Source organism: Salvelinus sp. IW2-2015, linkage group LG18 (assembly GCF_002910315.2).
Source record: "Salvelinus sp. IW2-2015 linkage group LG18, ASM291031v2, whole genome shotgun sequence".
In the NCBI taxonomy this organism is placed as follows: domain Eukaryota; kingdom Metazoa; phylum Chordata; class Actinopteri; order Salmoniformes; family Salmonidae; genus Salvelinus; species Salvelinus sp. IW2-2015.
Genome location: NC_036858.1, coordinates 35,435,490 through 35,453,607, shown reverse-complemented (window position 1 = coordinate 35,453,607; position 18,118 = coordinate 35,435,490). Strand labels below are relative to the sequence as shown.

Below are 18,118 nucleotides of genomic sequence, written 5' to 3'. Positions count from 1 at the left end.
ATCAGGCCCAGCCACTGGGGAATCAGGCCCAGCAAATCAGAGTTTTTCCCCACAAAAGGGCTTTATTACAGATAGAAATACTCCTCAGTTTCATCTGCTCCCGGGGACTAGTCTCAGACGATCCCGCAGGTAAAGAAACCGGATGTGTAGGTCCTGGGCTGGTGTGGTTTCACGTGGTCTGCGGTTGGACATACTGCCAAATTCTCTAAAACAACATTGGAGGCGGCTTATGGTAGTGAATTAACAGAAAATTATCTGGCAACAGCTCTGGTAGACAATCCTGCAGTCAGCATGGCATTTGCCCGCTCCCTCAAAACTTGAGACATCTGTGGCATTGTGTTATGTGACAAAACTGCACATTTTAGAGTGGCCTTTTATTGTCCCCAGCACAAGGTGCACCTATGTAATGATCATTCTGTTTAAATCAACTTCTTGATATGCCACACCTGTCAGGTAGATGGATTACCTTGGAAACTGAGAAATGCTCACTAACAGAGATGTAAAATGTGTGGCCAACATTTTTGTGAAAAAATATTTTTGTGCAAAAATATTTTTGTACATATGGAACATTTCTGGGAACTTTTATCCAGCTCATGAACCATGGGACCAACACTTTACATGTTGCGTTTATATTTTTGTTCAGTATAATAATCATGCACCCAGTAAGAAACTGACTCTAAAAATGGCTAAATCCCTGTGGATTGATGAGAAATGGAAGCATTATTGTTGAGAGGGACGAGGCAAAAGGAATGGCAAATAAGTCTGTCTACACAGCCGATTGGCAAACGTACTGTAAATTGATAAATCATGTGACTAAACAAATAGAAGAAGAAACTGTACTATGAAACAAAAAGAAATGTAAAAGATTATAGTAAAATCTTTGGAGCATCATAAATTATATTTTTGGGAAAAAGGCAAACTCAGCTCCATCCTGCATTGAATCAGTGGCTCATTCATCACAAAACCCTCTATTACCAACTACTTTAATGACTTTTTCATTGGCAAGATTATCAAACTTAGGTATGACATGCCAACAACAAACTCTGAACCTTCATATCCATGCATAACTGACCAAATGATGAAAGACAAGCATTGTCATTTTGAATTTTGTAAAGTGAGTGTGGAACATTTTTTATTATTGTTGTCTATCAATAATGACAAACCACCTGGTACTGACAACTTGGACGGATTTTACTGAGGTTGGTAGCGGACTATATTGCCATTCCTATTTGCAATCTCTTCAATCTAAGCCTACAGGAAAGTGTGTTTCCTTAGGCCTGGAGGGAAGCAAAAAGAATTCCGTTATCCAAGAATACCAAAGCACTGGTTCAAACAGCCGACAAATCAGCCTGTTATATATCAAAAACTAAAATCATTGAATTTGGGACAAATCATTCACTAAACCCTCCACCTTGGTGTAACCCTAGATTGTAAACTGACATGGTCAAAACATATTGACGCAACAGTAGCTAAAATGGGGAGAGGTCTGTCTGTGATAAAGTGCTGCTCTGCTTTCTTGACATTGCTATTAACAAAACAAGTCCTTTTTGCCCTAGTTTTATCACATCTGGACTACTGCCCAGTTATATGGTCAGATGCCAAAATGAAGAACATAGGCAAATTACAGTTGGCCCAGAACAGAGCAGCACGGCTGGCCCTTAAATGTACATGGAGGGCTAATATCAATAATATGCATGTCAATCTCTCCTGGCTCAAAGTACAGATCAGATTGACTGCATCACTACTTCTTTATGAGAGGTATTGACGTGTTGAAAGCACCTCACAGAACATTGCGGACTGTGAAGTGACACACACACACACACGCACTCACATGCGGCTGTGGTGGTCATGAAATTTTGTCAGCCGGTGATTGTCGTGCAAATAACTGGCAGTCTCACAGTAACTCACCGTTAATTAACATAAACACATTTAGCATCTCCTGGCTTCCACGCAAGTCTAATCAATCTATGTAATTTAGCCTACACCACACAATAAATCCATTATTTGTTTTAGACAGGTCTAAAGAAACATGATATGAAGAAAATGTAGTACATTTTCAGAACAGAATAGCATACTCTGAGTTGTCCTTACGTTAGGCTCTGATCTGGCTATGCCATATGGCTGTGGGCTACACTAGTTCACTTAGCAGACAAGATTTGTTTAGAATTCCGTGGAATTATTTTATAGTAGTAAGAATACAATTGAACAAAACTGAATAAAATAGAAAGGATATTTTCTCCAAACGATTTGAGCTGTTAACAAAGAAATAAGTACTCCTATATGCTTAATTTAGAGTTATTTATGCAACTTTAGTTTGTTTTCAAACGTTGGGCTATATGTTTTGATTTTTAATACATTCTAACACTGCATGATGAGACTCTAATGCTGATTTGAAAAAAGTTGTTTGAAAGGCATGATCTCCTCTTTATTTTTAGCGCAGGCTATACACACTTCATCAGTCTCTCATTCACAAACTGAGAAACACTTGATAATGCCTCAAATTAGCCGGCGGCATCCCCTTTGTGTGGCCTTAATGCCCCCTAAAAAAATCCATGCCTTTTGCGGCCAGTGGCGGTTGTGCCTTTGGGCTGAGTATGTGGCCACAGTGGCTGTAATACGATCATCGTAACAGTCCTAACTCTACACACACAGTAAAGTTATTGTGGATTTTATACTGTATGTTTGTAATAATTGAGTAATAATGTAATGTCTTTTGATGTTTTCTTTGATGTTTTCGATGTAGGCTGTTGTGTTTTGATGTAGTTGTTTTAACCATATTTGGAACCCAGGTAGAGTAGCTGCTGCCTTGTCAGCAGCTAATGGGGATCATAATAAATACTAAATACAGTATCTCATAATGGGATAAAGCAATATTTGGTAGTGAGTTTTGTTGAAGCTCTTAGGATGGAAACCACTTTCAAATATGTTTGATTGAATGTCTAAAAATAGAGGAGCCAGCCATGTTCGCAAGTCACCTTCCATCCTTTCATGTATATCCAAATATTCTTAAAGTAGATTACCTAATAATACCATTAGTGCCTCAGGTTATAACAGCATGATTTGTCTCGATAAAATATTCAACGCCCTGCTTTTGAGGCAAAATATCAGGTCTTTATTTAACCTCTGTAAACTGATGAAAATCAACTTTTTGACACAAGCCACCATCTTTAAAAAAACATAAATGTCCCCCTTAAACATAAAAGACTTTAAAACAAGAGGAAATCAGCTTCAAGAGATTTTAAATTTTGGAAATTTGTGCCCAAATATTCCAGGCATAATAGAGAGACATATGTGATCTTAAACAAATAATAATACATAATAATTGATTGGATTTAGGCCTATGTAGCGCTTTTCTACGAACTGAGGTACTCAAAGTGCTTTACATCGTAGGGGGAAACTCACCTCATCCACCATCAATGTGTAGCACCCATCTCAGTGATGCACGGCAACCATTTTTGTGGCAGAACGCTAATCCCACCTCAGGTATCAAGTGGAGAGGTGATATATGCCAATTTGCAATGAAGGGGATGATTAGGTGGCCATGATGGAATGTAGCTAGGTTGGGAATTTAGCCATGAAACCAGGGTGAACACCCCAGTGGTCTAGTGGAGTATACCCACTTATTTTTCAGTGGGCATTGCATATACTCACTTCTTAATCCCCACGATGCGTATCACAGTAGTGTAGTGGAGGTATGCGCCGTATCAATAAATAGGGCTGATAGAACAGATCAGAATGTTTAGTTTAAAATGTTGATAAAAACGATTATTTCTTCACGTTTTAGGTGCAGCAATGTACACACGGTAGTAGGCCTATGCTCGAATGTTCCAAAATGCAATTTGCGGAAAACACATTTCTAAAATACGCACCCCACATGCACGCTGTTTCATGGACAGAGATCGAAATATCCGTAAGAAAGATTGCCTCCACATTTCTATGGTGGGATTTTGGCTACAGGATACTTTGAAGCAAGGTAAGACATGCCTCATAATATGAAGTAAAACGATAGGCCAAACCGTCTTCTGGTAGATGGAAAGGCTTTCCCAAAAACCACTATTAAAATGTTAACTAGCTACAAAGTAGCCCATGCCTAGTTGTCAGAATGATATCATGATGATTATTTGCATTAATCCAGTGGCCATTTATTTTGCTAACTCCATCTCGTGTGCTACACTGCTAATCAAACAATAGTGCTAGGTGCCTGCACACTTGAATTAAAGGGTAATTACTCTCAAAAATCTAAATGTCTTAGATTTTCTCAGAACTCAAAAGTGGTCTCCTAATGTGGATTAACCATTGTTATGGGCTTAGAACATATCATTTTGATGTTTTTCTGTTTAAAAAAGTGTGACTTTGAGAACGAAAACCTGAAAAATGTGGGAAAATCTGAAACCTGTGAACTTCGGACTCAGTTTCAATAGTAGGCCTACTATAGGCCTACTGCACAGTACAGCTAGGGTTGGCTTGACTGTGAAAGACCAATATGGGATTTATAATTTATAGGTCATTCAGAGTGTATGTCACTGTTTCACCACTACAACACTGGAACACCCCTACTCATACAATAAAGTGCCATGGGTTTTTGAATGACCACAGAGTCAGGACACCCGTTTTAACATCCCACCCGAAAGACAGCACCCTACGCAGGGCAATGTCCCCAAATGTAATCAAGGATTGAAATGATTATGTTTTAGTCAAATATTATATCTGTTTAGGCTTCTTGCGGTCAATTTGCAGTCTACAAATTATTTGTTTTATTATGATCCGCCCCCCCGACCATCCGTTTAATAAAAAATTGGCCCATGGCTGAATTTAGTTGATGATCCCTGATCTAGATACTCCCAATGAATGAAAGAGAAAATGCCCCTCTGTGCCCTGTAACTGAATCCCTTGTTTCCAAGGGGAGGGAAATAAATGAGGCTTTAATAACAAAATATTATGAGGTTGTGAGGCCATAGGTCAAATAGATTCATCACTCACTGTATTATTCTGCATCCCTGAATCTGACCCGGCCAGGTTATCCATTTGGGGCTTGATAAGAAAACATGTATAACACAATAATAACTGTAAGGCTGTAATTGGGCTTTTATTAGAAAGAAAAAGACAGTCTTCAAACATCCATGAGAGAGGATCAACATGAACAAACAGAATGTGGATAATAACCACTTGGGGGAGAATGAGTGATAATGGGAGACTCAATGTGACATATGTTGTGTCACAGATAATTAAAATAACCTTAACCTTCACTAAAGACACAAAACAATACACACACACACACACACACACACACACACACACACAAGTACTCACACTTTCCAACACACACACGCACAAGTACTCACACTTTCCAACACACAGACCAATATACAGAGATCCCCTGATCCATCTACACACTCAACACACACACATACACACACACCTCAGCAGCAATTACCTTTTCTCTGTGTGGTATTATCCCGTTCTGCACCACCTCTGCAGGTCTGTCCGTCTGCTCCTGGGATTCCCGCCGACCCCTGGGCTCCTCCTGGGCCTCGTTCTCCCAGCGGGCAAAGCCTTTGCTCTTGGAGGCCTGCCGGTGTGGTCGATACTTCATCTTGGGGAAGGTGTGGGAGCCCCCATCCCCAGACCCCCAGGTGTGCTCTGGCCACAGGTGCTCCGTCTGCGTGGCCTGGCTGGTGGTGGCCCGCTGTAAACCCACAGAGATCCGCTGGGCTGAGCCCGTCATCAGGGTGATGGACTTATGCTCCAGGTCAGAACCTCCAGGTGTCACCGAGGGGAACTCAAACATCTCGTCCTCATCTGCATGGAGGACAGTATGACAGGAATGAAATATACTGACCAAGACCATGTTAGTTGAAACGCTGTTGGTGTATCACTGTAGTGCTGCTGTACCCTTGAAGGTGGGCATGGTGGGGCTGCTGGGTAGAGAGCTGTGGGTCAGGCCTCTAGGGGAGACACTTTGCAAAGAGGTGGAACGCGGCAGCTTCCTACAGGCCAGTACCAACAGCTCCCTGCACTGCTTATGGCAGTTCACGCCGCAATCTGAAACAGAACACAAAACAGTACCGTCAGGCCAAAGCCCTCACAGTGCATGCATTGAAAAATCCCAAATGTCTTAAATATGTAGTTCTATACACATCTGAACATTACAGTCCATAGAGCCTACCTTTGCACTTGTATCCCTGTTTGATTATTCCCCAGAGCTAAGAGCAACATGTCCAGAGGGGCAGGAATTGGAGGGAGGTGGAAAAATACAAAGGAATGTTAGGATTTGTAATGTGGAAGCATATTCATGCTGCAAATATGGTCAGAAGTGTCAGTGTAAACCATTGTGTAATACCGTTTTTTTTTTTTTACAATCGCTTTGGTGCAATTTGCACAAATATATAGTATACTTTCACAACTCTTAGCACAAAATTCAGTAACACTTTATTTGGATAGTCCAGCTGTAGATTCTCTACAGACTGTCAATAACATTTCAACTATCTAGTAACCCTAACTCTAACCTTAACCATTATTCTAAACCTAACCGAAACCATAGCCTGCAGTTACCTATTAACAGATAGTATGGGCATCTGTAGAGCATCTACAGTGCCTTGCAAAGTATTCATCCCCCTTGGCGTTTTTCCTATTTTGTTGCATTACAACCTGCAATTTAAATTAATTTTTATTTGGATTTCATGTAATGGACATACACAAAATAGTCCAAATTGGTGAAGTGAAATGGAAAAAATTACTTGTTTCAAAAAAATTGAAAAAATTAAAACCGGAAAAGTGATGCGTGCATATGTATTCACCCCCTTTGCTATGAAGCCCCTAAATAAGATCTGGTGCAACCAATTACATTCAGAAGTCACATAATTAGTTAAATAAAATCCACCTGTGTGCAATCTAAGTGGCACATGATCTGAGTATATATACACACATGTTATGTTCTGAAAGGCCCCAGAGTCGGCAACACCACTAAGCAAGGGGGACCACCAAGCAAGCGGCACCAGGAAGACCAAGGAGCTCTCCAAACAGGTCAGGGACAAAGTTGTGGAGAAGTACAGATCAGGGTTGGGTTTTAAAAAAATATCTGAAACTTTGAACATCCCGCAGAGCACCATTAAATCCATTATTAAAAAATGGAAAGAATATGGCACCACAACAAACCTGCCAAGAGAGGGCCGCCCACCAAAACCCATGGACCAGGCAAGGAGGGCATTAATCAGAGAGGCAACAAAGAGACCAAAGATAACCCTGAAGGAGCTGCAAAGCTCCAAAGCGGAGATTGGAGTATCTGTCCATAGGACCACTTTAAGCCGTACACTCCACAGAGCTGGGCTTTACAGAAGAGTGGCTAGAAAAAAAGCCATTGCTTAAAGAAAAAAATAAGCAAACACTTTTGGTGTTCGCCAAAAGGCATGTGGGAGACTCCCCAAACATATGGAAGAAGGTACTCTGGTCAGATGAGACAAAAATGTAGCTTTTTGGCCATCAAGGAAAACGCTATGTCTGGCGCAAACCCAACACCTCTCATCACCCAGAGAATACCATCCCCACAGTGGAGCATGGTGGTGGCAGCATCATGCCTTGGGGATGTTTTTCATCAGCAGGGACTGGGAAACTGGTCAGAATTGAAGGAATGATGGATGGCATTAAATACAGGGAAATTCTTGATGGAAACCTGTTCCAGTCTTCCAGAGATTTGAGACTGGGATGGAGATTCACCTTCCAGCAGGACAATGACCCTAAACATATTGCTAAAGAAACACTTGAGTGGTTTAAGGGGGACATTTAAATGTCTTGGAATGGCCTAGTCAAAGCCCAGACCTCAATCCAATTGAACCCTTGAACTTGAAGAATGGGCAAAAATCCAGTGGCTAGATGTGCCAAGCTTATAGAGACATACCCCAAAAGACTTGCAGCTGTAATTGCTGCAAAAGATGGCTCTACAAAGTATTGACTTTGGGGGGGTGAATACTTATGCACGCTCAAGTTCAGTTTTTTGTCTTATTTCTTGTTTGTTTCACAATAAAAAATATTTAACATCTTCAAAGTGGTAGGTTGTGGTGTAAATCAAATGATACAACCCCCCCCCAAAAAATCAATTTTAATTCCAGGTTGTAAGGCAACAAAATAGGAAAAATGCCAAGGGGGGTGAATACTTTCGCAAGCCACTATACAGATGGGAAATCCGGACTTTCCAAGTAAAATGTGACCAAAATTCAAAACAGACCATTAAAAAAGAAGTTGTTTCAAAACTCTAAGCACATTTTCAATTGACTAAGTATAACAGACAGAATCACAGTCACTTTTTCACCAAACTTAATCAGTGATTCATCTAAAGTAATTGGCTTTCACAATGCAATACTCACATTACCTTTGATATGATTTTCTTCTAATTTGTTAAACCCATTTTACTATTACTTAATCCGAATGCTTTTAATTGATAATCACTTAACCATTTGTTAAACCTACTGGTTTATCTACTATAGATTGAGAACTACATAGTGAAAATGTATGTTAGTAAAGTATAAACATACATATAAAGTTTGATATATACTGTAATATACTATTATGACTTCACAGTAAGTTTTACAAAATATGATATTGACCCAAACAGAGATGTACTGTATGTAATGCATCCTATATACAGTAAACTTGTATCCAAAATGAAGTTGCTAGGGTATTGTAACGTCTGCTTCCAGCTCACACTCTCAAACACATAGATCCCCTGAACACAGCTCACTCTCCAGATCCCAATCACCTGAATTCTGATCACCTGTTCACACACCTGTATGTCATTACACACACTATTTAGTTCAGTTCTTTGCACCACATCATTGTGAGGTATTGTTTTTTTTTGTGACACACTTCTATTTGAGTGCTGGTTTGTCCAGTAATTTAATCCTCCTGTGTTATGATAGTTGTATGATGGTTTTTTCCTGCCTCACTAAAGACACCTATCGGGTTTCCTGTTATCAACCTATTGCCTGATTTCCTGGACGTAGTTACTAGCCATTTCCCTGCCTGTACTGTTGCCTTTTTGTACCCCTGTGTTTGACCTTCTGCCTGCCCCTGTGGTCCTTTACAAATAAACACCTGCTGTGCCCTGCGCTTGAAACCAGCTCTGTGTCTTCCATCGTGTTCATTACAGGTATTTTTGATGGTGGGGTTTCACACTGCTTTCCTAAAACTGCATTGGCCAATACATTTACAGTACTACTGTGATGTATGCCATTTACTCTGCAGTTGTATGCCACTACTCTGCAGTTGTTTGTGCCATGCTTTTACTAACTGAGCCACACAGGACCACTACAATACAATAATGTAAAATAAAGTACAAGATTACAATACAAGTGGAAGGTGTATGACCGCCATCCCCATGAGCATGCCACCCTCGTCCAGGCCATGGATGAGGTGTGCAATGACATCAATCCAGACGTATACAAGGCTTGGATTCACCATGCCAAAATGTTTTTCCACAGGTCCGTGAACAATGGAGGGCATTTACTGCAATGTCAATGAGAACCTATAGCCAAATGCACAAGACCGGCTTGATGCAGACTACAGTACACCTATGCTCTAGTTATATCTGAACAATATATTTTTGCAACAATGATTATGAAAGCTGTCTTCAATTATCACACATTTGATTGCACATGGGATAGAAACGATGGAAATGTGATTTAACATTTTTGATGGGTCAAATTTGATAGGTAGTGTAAGTTTATTGCCTAATGTGAAAACAGTGTAATGTACTGTACTTTAGCGTACTGTAGTATATTACATTCAAAGGGCAATTTTGAAACCTGTATCTTGCATTTTTTTGCTATTGAATTAAATTGTTAAAACAACTATATTGAAAAGATCTCATTATGTTGTGTTCTGGTGAGTCAATCAATGTTCTCATGGTATTTCACAGTAAACTTATTTTGGTTGTGTGATGAAAGATGTCTCCAAACAAAATGAATGCGCAATAAAAAGATTTTGAATATAAGACTTGCTGTATTGCAAGTGTTAACAGTTTGGAGTTTACGAAGAGTTTTGAAAATGTACCACACTTGTGAAAATAGCACCAAAGTGATGGAGAAAACTAAACAGGATACAATGTCTCATAACACCCTTCCTGTAATCTCGTATGTGTGTTTTATTTGTGTACCTGTGAGCATGCTCGTTTAAGAATAGGAGGAATTATCTATAGAACTTCTCATTTATTTTCACTAAGTGATGCCTAAATCAACACAAATAGAACGCTAGAGGGAACATAATTTGTGTACATATTTTGACACGCAACAAGAACTCTTCTCTCATGTAAGACGTGCATGCTTTCATGGTTGACTATGTGAGTGTTGACATCAACATGTAAATTGCATTATTGTTCCGCCAACACTAGTCAGTGTTTCATATAAACTTTTAAACAATGTAGCCTGCACTCATGTCAACACATTGCATCTCTGTATTTTGAAACCCCTCTATACACTGTGAATAATCTCTGTCTCAGAAGGTCATAAAGAGCCATGGGGTATCGACTTCAAGGAATAAAGATGGACATCTTCTCTCAGCACTGTATCGTTTGGTAGCTGGCTGAGGGCTTGCACTAAGTTGACGGCAATATATAGCACAGAGTGTCTGACAGAAACTACCAGAAAGCCTATACTTTTCACCAACCAAAACTGCACTGTGTCTCTGAGCATAAACAGTTCATGTTTCTCACAAGGTGCACAGTATACATACAAATCCAGCACAGTGCTCGCAGAAGGTAGGCTTCAGATACGTCATCTCCGTAAAGTTGTGGATAAAACCAGGGCCCATTTTACACTGGAGCAAGGGGTTGGCCCTCAGGAAGTAAGCCATCATCTCATCCTTACTAATCAGACCATCCCTGTAGAAGAGGAGCGAGAAAGAGAGACATAGACAGAGAGAAAAATAAATACAGATAAGAGAATGATCAGATGGAGAGAATGACAGCTCCTGTTATGCAAACATTACAGTAACTCCCATCCCTTATTTCTGTTTTATCCAGACAGGAAGAGATCTACAACAGTGCTCTAAATTAGACACCCAGGTGGTTTGTGACAACTCCAGCCCCTACATATCTCCAGTCTCCCTCCTAAGGAGCTCAGCCTCCCAGACCTATTTTCTGAGTCATGGAGCTGCTCAGGCGAGCCTAAATGTGATTTGAAGCGTTCCAGTGAACAGATGAACCGCCCAGGACGCGAGGGCAGAGCACTGTGTGTGGCACTGTGTGTCCTTCACGGGCTGCCATAACCTTCACCTCCCCCCTCCTCAAACCATGGCGACAAAGCACCACTCCCAGTCAAGACAGGGCAAGGCTAAAAGCAGATATGACTCTGTTGTGACTTCACAGGGTTTTCCTGCAGATTTACGAGAGGATGTTTGACATTACCAATGACCTCATTTTCACTGTAGCTTGGTGTGGTGAAACACGGTTGTTGATGGCCAGTTACTGTATCTCGCTGTGAAATGTTTAGACTACCCACAATCGCAGTCTTATTGCATCTTGGATGCTCGTAGCTGCTTTAAAGGCATGTGTGGAATGTGCGTGCGTATGTGCGTGCGCATGTGTGAGTGAGTGAGAAATAGGGAGAGGGTGTTTGTTGGTGACAGAAAGAGGGAAATCGAAGAGGAGGATGAGGTGGCTTAGTTGCGACACCTCTGAACCCGTCATATTTCAATGGTAGACAGGGTCACTCACTGGTCCTTGTCCAACACACAGAAGGAGTCCAAGAAAGGAAAGTTGGCAGCAATACTCTCAAAGTCCTCCTGAGAGATGTAGCCATCATGGTCATGGTCGTAGTTCCTGAATACAGACTTNGGGGGGGGAGAAGGACAAAGAATATAAAGAGAATAATAAGATGGAGAGAATGACAGCTATTGTTCTGCAAACATTACAGTAAATCCCAACCCTTATTTCTGTCTTATCCAGACATGGAGAGACCTACAAAAATGCTCTAGATCAGACACCCAGGTGGTTTGTGGCAGCTCCAGCCCCTGCATGTCTTCAGTCTCCCTCCTAAGGAGCTTAGCCTCCCAGACCTATTTCCTGAGTCATGGAGCTGCTCAGGCGATCTGAAATGTGATTTGAGGCGTTCCAGTGAACAGATGAACCACCCAGGACACGAGGGCAGAGCACTGTGTGTGGCGCTGCGTGTCCTTCATGGGCTGCCATAACCTTCACCTCCCCCCTTCTCAAGCCATGGTGACAAAGCACCACTCCTAGTCAAGGCAGGGCAGGGCTAAAAGCAGACGTAACTCTGTTGTGACTTCAGAGTGTTTTCCTGCAGATTTACGATAGGAGGATTGCCAATACCAATGACCTCATTCATACTGTAGGTTTGTGTGGTGAAAAATGAGTGATGATGGCCAGTTATCTTGCTGTGAAATCACAGGGCTTATAGCACACCCACATTTGAGGTCTCATTGCATCTTGGATGCTTGTAACTGCTTTAAAGGCAAATATTAGGCACAAGAATCAGATTACTGTGTTTGTGTATAAGAGAGATGGAGAGAGATATGGGGTGCATATGTGAAAGGCAAACAAGGTGAGATGTATGAGGAGATGGGTTAAGTGTGGAAATGTCAAAATGTGGCTGCATGTGTGGAACTTGAGTGTGTGGGTGGGTGCGCGTGCTTGTGTGGGTTGGGTGTGCGTGTTCGGTGCCTGTGTGTGTATGAGTGAGAAAGAGGCGATGTGAGAGAGTGTTTGTTGGTGACAGAAAGAGGGAGATAGAAGAGGAGGATGAGGTGACTTAGCTGTGACACTTCTGAAGCTTTCCTATTTCAATGGTAGACAGGGTCACTCACTGGTCCTTGTCCAACACACAGAAAGAGTCCAAGAAAGGAAAGTTGGCAGCAATACTCTCAAAGTCCTCCTGAGAGATGTAGCCATCATGGTCATGGTCGTAGTTCCTGAATACAGACTTCCCAGAATAAGACAAAAACAAAGGACTTCAACTGATTTACAAGCACCAGCAATTGTGTGATTCATAGTTTAGTAGTTGTTGTGGAAATGGTTCATATACCTACTGAAATTTTTGGTATTGTGACAGAAATAGACAGACTGATTCTTGAAGTGATGTGTGAGATATTTCTGAATGGGTAACTCATCTTATAGATAATAACATGTTTAAGTGTTGTTGTTTTTTTTTTAACTTAGTTTTCTACTACAATGTAATTTCATCAGTCAATAAGAGTTTCAGTTCAGACCACAGCTAAGCTATGTCCTCCTGGACTTTATTCAGGTGCCTTTATGTATGCAGATCAGTGTTACTGTAATGAAAGCAACTTACATCCACCACCTTCCTGATGTGCTTGTTCACCACATTGGGGTCAGGTTTGGTTGTCACACCTGATGCCCAGTCCAGAGGGCCCATTGGCTTGTTGAGGGTTGTTGGAGAAGTAGGCTGTGGAGTGGGAAAAGATGGAGTGAAGATAGGAGCACTCAGGAATCCAATATTATTTCTATACTTTATACATTTCAGTTGATATTTATAATAACCATAGATCCAACAATGCAGCCTATAGACCCCAAAATGGAGACTTACCAAAGACTTTGGGTTCCGTGGTTCCCTTAGCAAGGATAGCTCATATATCTCATATTCAGTGTAGTAAAGGTCTAGAGAGAGCTGGGGAATTCACTTAAGATTAAACATGAAAATAGACTTAGTGTTTCTGCAATAACAAAGCCATTTATGATCATGTTACTCTTCTGTATGATCCTACAAAATGTGGTTTGAGACCCACTGAAATGAACAAATGTGACAGAACGATTAACAAGTCCATTTCCTGTTGACGGGGGACCTTTTAGGCCAGGACACTCACAGTGAGCAGGTAGATGAGGTCCATGTTGGGTTCCACCTGGGCTGCAGAACTCTGAAGGGACACCAGCTCGTTGAAGGTGAGGTAGAGCTGCTGCATCTTTACGATGTTCACCTTGTTGTCGTTCACCCAGTCGGGGAAGACCACGTGCACGGCGATCAGGTCCTTCAGGTGGACTCCCAGGATGGGGACCTTGAAGCCTTCGGAGTCTGTGAAGGCCTTGCGGTAAGCACAGTAGTTCCCATTGGAGGAGACCAGCTCCGTCATCTCATTCCAGATCTGATTGGAGGGGTAGGACGGCAGGAAGTAGTGGACAGGATCGATATTAGATACAGCACCGGAATGCTACAGTGAGAGTGACCAGTGCCGGGGAAATCTACTATGAAAATATAGTTCACCAAGCTACCAATTACTTCACACTGGAAGAAGTTAAGCTACTGTCACGATCGTGTGGAGGAGAGACGGACCAAAACGCAGCATGAGGAAAATAAGCCATCTTCTTTTAATTAAACGAACATGAACATGAAACGAAAACACTATTACAAACAAACAAAACAACTGATCGTGAAGCTAAATAACGCAAGTGCCCAGACACGCAACAAACGTTAAACAAGACAACTACCCACAAAAGCCTACTGCCTATGGCTACCTTAAATATGGCTCCCAATCAGAGACAAATGAATGACAGCTGTCTCTGATTGAGACCCAATCTAGGCAGCCATAGACATAACTAGACAACCTAACAAACTCTATCCCATACACATACAACACCCATAGACTAACCAAAACACACACAACATACAATGCCCACCCCAACTCACGCCCTGACCAACCAAACATAATCAAAATAACATAAAAATAGGTCAGGAACGTGACAGCTACATTAAAGCTTCCCTTTAAAAAAATGGGATGGAGTTCCAATAATTTTCTACACCACATGGCAAAAAAGTTATGAACTACTGAAAACACTACCAGGATTTTAATTTAGTTCAACTACAACCAAGGTTCTGCTAAATGTAATAAAATTACATGTGGTTCACAACTCCCCAACACTGAATGTAACATCAAATGGCAGGAAATGAAGACGATACCAATTCTGCGTGGTGTGCTTTCTGAAACCATCACTACATGGCAGTTGATGAATTGACCTGCATTGTTCCTTAGCAGATGCTAAATGATTATGACCATGATCTAAAGTCAATTCAAGTGTAGAACCCGATCAGATGATATTAGTGAGGCTGTGACAGAGCACAGGCAGGCGTACGTGCTGACCTTGTTGACCTCGGGTGCCAGATGAGAGTGGGTCTCCTTCAGACGAGAGATTGAGCTGTGGCTCAGACCTCCAACCACGGCCATCAGCGTATTAAAGTTCTGCAGTTGGAGGAGTTTCTGAAGGACAGAGTGGCATGGAACAAAGTGGAAGAGATTGGAGGTAGAGTGAGAGAGATAAATAGAGAGATAGAGAGAAATAGAGTGAGAGAGATAAATAGAGTGATAGAGAGAAATAGAGATGACGAGGAAGAGAAAACAGTGCAAGAAAAAATTACAATTAACAACAAACAAACCTAAAATATATATATTTTTTTACCCCCTTTTTCTCCCCTAATTTTGTGGTATCCAATTGCAATCCAATTACGACCTTGTCTCATCGCTGGAACTTCCCAACGGGCTCGGGAGAGGTGAAGGTCGAGTCATACGTCCTCCGAAACATGACCCGCCAAACCGCGCTTCTTAAAACCCGCCCACTTAACCCAGCCACACCAATGTGTCGGAGGAAACACCGTCCTACTGATGACCGGAGTCAGCTTGCAGGCACCCGGCCCACCACAAGGAGTCGCTTGAGCACGATGAGCCAAGTGAAGTCCCCCCAGCCAAACCCTTCCCTAACTCGGACGATGCTGGGCCAATTGTGCGCCGCCCTATGGGACTCCCGGTCACGGCCGGTTGTGACACAGCCTGGGAACACACCCGGGTCTGTAGTGACGCCTCAAGCACTGCGATGCAGTGCCTTAGACTGCTGCACCACTTGTGAGGCCACCTAAAATAACCTTAATAAAAAAACTGTACCTAAAATAACATAAACCAACATAAATTGATCTCTTTACACTGTGCTTATGGAATCAATTGCATGAGGGGAAAGTGCTTGAACATCTTATTTAAAAAATGCGAGAAGCTTTACAAAAAAACTAAAGAGCCCTCTTGAGTTAAATGGCCACGCTTCTGCATTTAAAGGGTAGGCCATTTCATTGTAGCTGACAGATGACCTGCATAAACAATGGAGGCAGACATGAGCATGAGTGCTTGTCATTAGTCTTCTGAATAATTCCTTTATCTAAATCCTGGTAGATGATAATGGTAGGGAGAAGCCACCGGTCTCTGATGAGATTGAGAGGCCTAATAGCATGCATGATGCTTAATGTCTGTTAAGAAATACAGACAATCATTTCCACCCCCCCCATGCACACAGCAATTTGACATGGAGAATCACATTAATAGTGATGAAGTGTTTTTGCTGGAGGGATGCCGTGTGCTTACATTGTCTTACGTCAGATAGCGCGAGGATTCCGCCTGCACTGATCGGTTTGGTTTATCGCAAAAAGAGCAAGGGGATGGATCAAAAGTAATTCAACGACAATGTGTCACCATAACTTTTGAAAATACTATGTGAGTTCGAGTTCGAGTTCAAGGTCACCTATGTAATGATTTTTGTGAAAGCTCCCGTGGATTAATGTTGAGATACATTGTGATATGCAACCTGCTAAACAGCATTAAGAAATACAATTTCAAGCTATAGGACTAGACTTCAATTGTTGATAAGAAGGGTAACACTGAATCTTAGCCCTCATTCTCATGTTGGCCTTTCTCAACTCAGAGAACTCTAGTGGATAATGGTTGATAAAAGGGTCATTCATCTGAAATTGAGATTGATCCACAACATCCTGTATGGCATAGTCCCCATGCATCTTAAAAGCTATTTTACTTCAGTAATACCCTGACTACACCGCTGGCATGCGCAAGCGTTGCAAAATCAATTTAGAAATCTATATTATTCAATTATTGCACCCACACTGCTCGAGTGCGTCAATGAGCGTCTGCGTTGCCAGGGGCTAAAATAGAAGTCAGTTCTATTTGTGACGCAGATTGCGCCGCAAGTCCTGCCTCTCCCATCTCCTCATTGGTTTATAGAAGCAGATACCCATGTGCCATCTCCTCATTGGTTATACCCACGTGGGTGATTGAAAGACGAACTGTGATGTCGGTCGTCGTGGCAATACTATGAAAGTTCACCATATAAGTTCAAAGAAGAAAAAGCCTGGAAGGAGGAGAGATAACTAGAAACGATTCGGTTGACCGTTTTATACATGGATTAATTGTCGGAGTAGAGGACCTCGTGCATTTCAGGTAAAATAACAACTTAATGTTTATATCCCAGGACAAATTAGCTAGCAACAGCAAGCTAGCTAAATAGGACACATTAGCTAGCAAGTGCAAGCTAGCTACAAAATAAATTTATGCCCGATGGTGCACGTGCTTAGCTGGTTTGGGTTCCGTGTAAGTGACTCACATTTTTACGCCACCAGAGGCAGTGCCACCGACATTGTGCCATGTCGTTTTAAGAGTTTTTGTATATGTATCTGTTGCCGGGTGTAACATTGTTATGTATTTTAAATTGTCAAACAAAATCAAATAAAAAATACACGAGGAAAGCATATAAGAGAAGGCCTTTCTATAAGAGAAAAGAAAGTATGTGTGGGCAGCAGTAGATTTTAATGACCGAAGGGTGTTATGATCTAATTGACAATGTTCCAGCTCCATTGAGACAGATGATTTAATGCAAGTCTGGCTCAGAAAACTGTCTGATTAATATATGGTACATGAGTCCCTTTCCCTTCCTCTTTCTCATTCGAGATGTTCACATACTTATAATGAGAGATGTTCTGCACAAAAAGTTGGTGAAAGAAACCCCTATTCATTTCAAGTGTTACAGTGCCGTACAGTTTATATATAAAAAATATATATATTAACCCTTTGTCTTTCCAATTTTCGTGGTATCCAATTGGTAGTTACAGTCTTGTCTCATCACTGCACCGTACGGACTCGGAAGAGGCGAAGGTCGAGACACATGTGTCCCCCGAAACATGATCCAACCAAGCCGCACTGCTTCTTGACATAATGCCCGCTTAACCCGGAAGCATGCCGCACCAATGTGTCAGAGGAAACACAATACACCTGGCAACCATGTCAGCATGCACTGCGCCCGGCTCGCCACAGAAGTCACTAGAGCGCGATG

General features: G+C 41.7%; 1 protein-coding gene across 2 annotated transcripts in view; it reads right to left on the bottom strand.

Annotated features, from left to right (window-relative positions):
• The window catches only part of LOC111977356 (ras guanyl-releasing protein 3-like), a 32,728-nt gene that overhangs the window by 6,840 nt on the left and 7,770 nt on the right, over positions 1-18,118 (bottom strand). The window contains exons 5-13 of one of the 2 annotated variants that reach the window (XM_070448466.1): positions 15,100-15,216; positions 13,831-14,106; positions 13,554-13,634; positions 13,299-13,412; positions 12,814-12,929; positions 10,723-10,870; positions 6,167-6,203; positions 5,893-6,042; positions 5,435-5,799 (exon numbers count right to left, since the gene is read on the bottom strand). In XM_070448466.1, the coding sequence (XP_070304567.1) occupies positions 5,435-5,799; positions 5,893-6,042; positions 6,167-6,203; positions 10,723-10,870; positions 12,814-12,929; positions 13,299-13,412; positions 13,554-13,634; positions 13,831-14,106; positions 15,100-15,216 (1,404 nt within the window). Of the gene's footprint in view, positions 1-5,042; positions 5,800-5,892; positions 6,043-6,166; positions 6,204-10,722; positions 10,871-12,813; positions 12,930-13,298; positions 13,413-13,553; positions 13,635-13,830; positions 14,107-15,099; positions 15,217-18,118 lie in introns of those variants that run through there. The other variant, XM_024006740.2, reaches the window with a different exon arrangement.